General features: G+C 37.7%; 2 protein-coding genes across 2 annotated transcripts in view; one reads left to right on the top strand and one right to left on the bottom strand.

Moving 5' to 3' along the window:
• Positions 1-355: 355 nt before the first annotated feature.
• Positions 356-3812, bottom strand: LOC122084138 (protein FAR1-RELATED SEQUENCE 5-like). The gene is made up of 3 exons (XM_042652219.1): positions 2865-3812; positions 1647-2738; positions 356-481 (listed from the first exon to the last, which is right to left on the bottom strand). Exons 1-3 carry the CDS (start codon positions 3810-3812, stop codon positions 356-358), a joined length of 2166 nt encoding a protein of 721 aa, XP_042508153.1.
• Positions 3813-6027: 2215 nt separating this feature from the next.
• LOC122083491 (cytochrome c) overlaps positions 6028-6954 on the top strand; it is a 7912-nt gene continuing 6985 nt past the window's right edge. Inside the window, exon 1 of the mRNA XM_042651321.1 lies at positions 6028-6302. Within this exon, the coding sequence (XP_042507255.1) occupies positions 6191-6302 (112 nt within the window). The 5' untranslated portion in view covers positions 6028-6190. The remainder of the gene's footprint in view (positions 6303-6954) is intronic.

Below are 6954 nucleotides of genomic sequence, written 5' to 3'. Positions count from 1 at the left end.
TAATTTTCTCCAAATCAACTGATCACCATTAACCAAAGCGCAACAAGAAATTCCATCTCATATTTTCCATTAGAAACCAAAACGTATTCAAGAAAGATTCAAAGAAGATATGTTCAAATAAAGAACCTAAGCTACAAAATTTACAGAAAGAAACAAAAGAGCAGAGACCGAATGTGGTTTACTAAGACTTCATAAACATATCTAAGAAATGTAACCGAAATGGAATCACAAACCAACTGTGATTCAATAAGAAGGTAAAGATCGATCTAACCTTATTGAAGAAGATCTGACCACTGGAGAGGGCAATGTAGAGAAGAATATAAGCATAGGTTAGGCCTTCTTCCCTACAGAATTTTCAAATTCGACCAGCCATTGAAGGAACTGAAGCACTGAACTTCTCAATGACGATTGCTGCGAGCATTTCTACTTCAAAGCTGTTGAATGAAGGAGAAGAAGCTTTTATATATGACACCTCGGCACCCTGAATCCCATCAACAGATGGGTTGAAAATTTTATGACAGAAAAAGTACCTAAACTATAAAAGGCAAAATCACACAAACTAGATAACCAAATCCCAACACCTGGTTCATGTACATAATCAAATTGCAAATATAAGCTACGCAGACCATAGTCATCCCAGAAAAAACAAATAGCGTGCGACCTAATTTTTATGCACCTCTTTCAATGGAATTCCCAACATTTATATGCAAACTGTGTAATTGAACAAATTTCTTGAGTACACCCATAGACTTTTTCAACTACACAATCTAGTGCAGATTTAACTGTTGCTCTCAATCCTCAAATTCAAACTGCTACTCAACAGTAGGAGAACTCATGTGCTTTAAAGGAAAACCAATCCAAATGAACTTTAGTCTCAAAGGTTATGTATGGCCATTTTGCAACTTTCTGATGAAGTAGTTTGTCATTGAGATTCATTTGCGCCATAACTTCAGTAAGGATTTATGCCCAGGTTTGACAAAGAAACTTGCCATTGAAGCAGTGTGTCATTGAGATTCAGTTGTGGCAGCCCACAGATTTTGAATGTGGGTCGAAAACATTAATCTCTACTAACATATCAATCCAAACTGGTTGGTATGGATGGGCAGCAGCCAATCTTAAAAAACCAGTTCCTTCATTACCTTTCTCTAACCAAGTTGAATTTAGCCAAGCATCTCATAGACAAGTCTTGGTGGATTTGAACCACCATCTACTGGGTGTAACCCCAGTTGCTCTTCCATTTTGAGCTAAAGACTTACCTATTAACATAAACCATGTTAGTCTAATCCAACTATAAAAAATAAATGAAACAAAAACATTGGAACAATGATAGATACAAGGAACAACTACAATGCGAGATACCAGGTAAAGTAAATGAATTAAAAAAATGTTCACTAACTTTGAATTTCAAAAGAAACAAAGTTCAACTTATTAAATGAGACAATGTTTAACCCACACACATTAATTAACACGCTTTATTCAGCTTGAAGCAAATAAAACCAATCATATTTTGCTTGAGAATTGGGAAGAGAACAATGAGGATTGAGAATAGTCAATAGATTCCTGCACAATCCCGACAATGTAGTTAGAAAAATCACTAATACACACATCTAAATGAAATGGGAAAAAAAAAAATTAAAACTACTTACTGTTAATAGTTGAGTGTAAGAAATGTTGTCATTATCCATTACTTGTGATCCACGAGGTGGATTCCAATGACTTAAATGTGATGGTACACTTGGTTGGATTAGCTGAGAAGCCTGGGAAGTATTTGCTTTAACTGTTTTCTTTTTATTTCTTTGCTTTTCCACCCAACTCTTATGACGCTTTCCACCTTTGCGAGGAGATTTATTCTTTATCCCTTTTACTTTGTTCACATTAGAGTACTCCCTTGAGACAATTATTGAAGGGGCATCGACTGCAAGATTTTGAAGTTTTGCACACAAATCATTAGCAACTCTGTCAACCAATGCATATCCCTCAGGCGAATTTGATGCTTCTGAGGCTATTCTCACTAGTTTAGGGCAAAGAAGCCTATAACGTTGTGTACAATCTAGGTTAACATCTTCTTCAACTTGGGTTCCGTCATCACCTTTCACTATCATGCTTCTTCCTCCCCGTGTCCATCTCCTCAATACATAATTTGCAGGAATGAACTTGATATCAAGCATATCAAATATTTTCAAAGCATGGCAACATAGAATTCCAAAAGTCTCAAACTTTCTACAACTACATGCAATAGTAGGGCCAACTGGGTTACACTCAACATTGAAATTCCCTTCTCTGTCAACAACAGCAACTATGTAGTTATGAATGGCAGCACTCTCATTCCGAAATTTAATAGAACAAGCAGTAATCCAAATATACTCGTGTTGAAGTTCTTCAAATATTTTAGGAGTATAAATTTCTAACGCTTGGTTCATAATGGGTGACATGGGAAAGATATTTCTTGGAGTTTTATTTCTTGCATCAAACTCTGCCTTCAACTCATTATAACGCTTGTCATTCACCACCCTCTCGAAATGTTTAAAAAACTGAACAAGATCCAAACTGGATTTCAAGTAATCCTTCAAATCACCATTCAAACTCTCACTGAGTTGTGTACTTCGCATACCTATGGTGAAACACTTAGCCCATTTCTCTTTAAGTCCATATATACGATCTAACCATGAAGGATCTGTAACTAGATGATCACTACGTAATTTCATCCATGCATTCTCAAACTCTATTACTTCCTCGTACTGAAACATACAAGATTTAAAATCTTTAAAAAAACATGATCCATCTTTCATCAAATTTCCTAAATGTTTGATGCCATTTTGCATTATGTGCCAAGTACACAAACCATGCCATGTATCGGGAAAAACCTCAGATATCGCATTTCCCATTGCAGCATCTTGATCGGTAAAAATGGTTAATGGCTTCTTTTGCCCATGGACTTTCAAGAAAGCCTCAAACAACCATTTGAAAGATTCTGAAGTCTCATCATATAACAAGGCAGCCCCAAAAATGCATATACCTCTATGGTGATTAAATCCAGTAAATACACCGAATGGCCTATATTCTTTGTTAGTACAAAATGTCGTATCAAAGCTAACTACATCACCAAAATGAGCATAGTCTATTAACATTTTTGGATCTGCCCAGAATATATTTGTTATTTGCTCCTCACTATCCAATTGTAATGCATATGTAAAAGAAGGGTTTTTCCTTGTTTGGTTTTCAAAGTACATCAACAAACTACCAGCTTCACCATACGATAAGTCACGCTGATGTTTTGTTCGGAGGTAATTCTTTTGATCTTGTCTGATAAACCCAATGTTTTCTTTTCCACCTGCTTGCCTGCTCATGTACTCAAATATGGCCTTAGGTTTTATTCCAGAATCATCGGCTAAATCAATCTCTATCGCATGGGCATCTGAAACTTTCCGTTGCGACCGCATCATATGCAATGTAGCCGGTAAATGTAGAGGATTATTATGCTCTTCAGTAAATATATTACATTGATATTGTCCATTATCAATACGCACAATTCCCATCCGTGCATTACAATTAGTTCTTGTCTCTGCTCTCGGTATCTTTGTATCAGCATCTCGTTTGTCTTTTTTCCTCAAACCTTGTTTACTACATACGAATTTCCTTGAAGTTAGGATTGACTTATCAGTTTTACTCCAATGTGCATAGTCTCTCCTCACACTGAAACCCATCCTTCCCCCATAGGAATTATAGAATTTGTAAGCCTTGATCTCTGAATTAAATATTATACCAACTCGAGGCTCAATCTCAAAATCTAGACCTATGTCCTGATCTCCCATAGTATTACCTACAATTTTGATACTTTTTAGATAACCATCCTTATAAAATAAAAATCACAAATCTCAAATTCTCAATCAAGTAAGACTGTGAGAATAACGACAAACAAAAATCGAACTACAAAAAAAACTTGGAATTAGGTATAGTCAATATCACCCGATCATGGTCCCTGTCAAAACCAAATTAATTTGGTACGTCAAAAAATTATTTATCAACATATAAGTCCACACTTATGATTTCAATAATTTTGTTATTGCATTACTTGAACAAACTCTGGACCACTGTAACCAAGCAGCTCAACTTCAATACTTCTAATGGATAACAAAAGAAGGAAAGTTTCAAATCCCAAAGAAGAAATTACATATGGAGGGTGCTCTTCCCTTCTCCCTCCCTCGGAGTTTCTTTGATTTCTGGGTTTTAATGAATTAAAAATTTGGATGAAAATTAATGAGAGATTTAATTTTGTCAGATTCGACCATCTCGGAAAATAAACAAGAGGCTAGATATGAAAGAGGAAAACAGATTAAACCATAAAGCCACAAGCTATACTAACTCCCCACCCTAACTCCCCACATCCTTTTAGAAAGAAAAAGAAATAAATGTAGTTGAGATATCTGAACAAAGAAGAGCACGTTCACTATCTCTCTTCAATTTTTAAAAATACAAGTACAAAATAGAAATCGACCCAGAAGAAGACGGAAGACGGAAGACGAGAGAGAAGACAAGAAGAAGACGGAAGACGAGAGAGAAAGAGAAAGAGAACTTACCAGTTCCAGCGGAGTCGTTGGCGGCCTATTAGAGACGGCGAGACGAACACCGGCAGTTTATTAGAGAAAAGAGAACTCGCCGGCGGCCTATTAGGGACGGCGGGATGAACGCTGGAATAATAGCCAAGCACAGAGAAAGAGATAGAAAGAATAAGAACAGAGTGAGTTAAAGAGAAGAAGTAGAAGAAGAAGACGAAAGGCGAGAGAGAAAGAGAAAGAGAACTTACCAGTTCCAGCGGAGTCGTCGGCGGCCTATTAGAGATGGCGAGACGAACACCGGCAGCTTATTAGGGAAAAGAGAACTCGCCGGCGGCCTATTAGGGACGGCGGGATGAACGCCAAAAGCAGAGAGGTTCCCGCGACAGTTCAACCCTATTTTTTATTTTAAAAATTCTCGAAAGTTGCAATTATAGGAAAGTGATACGGTGTATTGTCAACATATATGTTTTCCAAAGGTTTAATTCACTCACACCATAGGGTGAGCTAGAGGATGTATGGCTCACCCCCGCGCTATAGAGGAGCCGAATCCGAGATTTAATGCTCAAATATAGAATGATTTGGAGTTAATGAGATATAATCACATGTGGTCATAATTACAAAACCCTACAACCAAACAGAGCCTACTACTCTCCACCCCTTTAACTCATTGCTCCCCATCTCGCCCTCCCCATATGGGTCACCGCCCCATCTTGGTTGCTCTCATCCCCACTTGCAAACATCTTGAAACTTAAACCAGTATGAAATCCATTCGATTAAATCTTATCTAAATTGGTATTAGCTTGATACCGGCTTTGATTGATGTTGAGTTTTAAAATCTTGATCACTTGGGCTGTAGAAGATAATAATCGAAAGAAACAAGAGAGGAAGCCAACATGGATCCATCCATCAACCCCTGGCTGGAGAGGACTTAATCCAATCCTTCTTTTTTTGGAATTCAGTTCCTCTCTAGCCATTGGAATGCTGGTGGGGGCATTCGGCTGCTAGGAGGATCTAGCTTCTCTCCAATGCCAAAAGGTGCCCAGCGCATGTCTAGCGGTTGAGAGCACTTAGGCATGTAACCCAAGGAATCTCCGACCGATGGATATGCGTTGGGCACCCTACGGTATTATTGATGATCTTTTTCCTGGTTAGGAGGACTTGGCATGCTAGACGCCTAGTCTGATGGTGAGGATCTTAATCCCCTTCTTTGGTTCTGCCCATAAATTTAGGGGATGGTATCGATATTGGTATCAATATCTTCTGATATTGATCTGAATCAAGTCAAATGGCAAGTATCGATCGGTTTTGCCCTTGTTTTTTTAAAAGTACATTCTTTTCCTGCTTTATGGTTGAAACGATACGGATAACTAACCCTGATCGATCAGGAAATGGGATCTTTCTCAACCAATACCTGCACGATACTGCCCCCTTAAAAAAAAATTTTAAAAATCGTCGCACCGCTTTAAGCGCCTAAATGAGAGGAGTGAACAATATATCGTCAACCAAAAACCAGATCTGTATATAATGTATTCGTTGGAAGGATTTAAAAGAGGGGGGATCCCTAGAAAGTTCTGAGCGTCTCGGAGCCCTGTGGTAGCAAAGGAGAGGGGAAAAAAGCCCTAATTTTGTGAGCAATGGCATCGTTCGACGAAGCTCCACCTGGCGATCCAAAATCTGGAGAGAAGATCTTTAAGACGAAGTGTGCCCAGTGCCACACCGTTGATAAGGGAGCCGGACACAAGCAAGGTATGCTTTTTCTTATTCAACATCTATTATCGTTTTCTTATATAATTTTTCTTTAGATTTGTTTGATGTTCTGTGTGTCCGACTTGAATCGTTAGCGTTGATATATAGGGAACAATAATCTGTTCGAGTTTTAGTTGTTTCTGATCCGATCTTGTTAAAATTTATTATGATTGGGTTGATTGTTTTCACCAATTCGTTAATTCTTGTACCCGTAGGTGTTTTAGGTATTTTTCTTTTTCCATTCCTGTTTGAAGTTCATTAGTTGTGGGTTGTTTGATGAATGTGTGGACTCTGGTTAACTAGATTTTGTTTCTGTCTGCATATTATTATTCATTGAGAAGATCATCCGTTTTATGTGACCTATGGAGTTGATTCGGAAACATAATTTTGAGAGGTATTAATTAAATTGCTTGGTTGCATGTCCTGCCATCTGTTACCATTTTATAAGCACATTATCTGGCAATTAGTAATTCTTGCATCTGTGCATGAAGGCGCAATTAAGATTTTAAATATCAATATTGAAATTCTATTGGTATCCATTGCTTTGTGATACCTATCCAATTGTTGATTTGTTCCATAGAAAGCGAATCTGACAATTATTTTTTGAAATTTACAGTTTTATTACACGACCCCACCCCACGCACAACACCCC

The sequence above is a fragment of the Macadamia integrifolia genome, chromosome 7, assembly GCF_013358625.1.
Source record: "Macadamia integrifolia cultivar HAES 741 chromosome 7, SCU_Mint_v3, whole genome shotgun sequence".
Lineage (NCBI taxonomy): Eukaryota > Viridiplantae > Streptophyta > Magnoliopsida > Proteales > Proteaceae > Macadamia > Macadamia integrifolia.
This window is presented reverse-complemented; position numbering and strand designations above follow the sequence as displayed.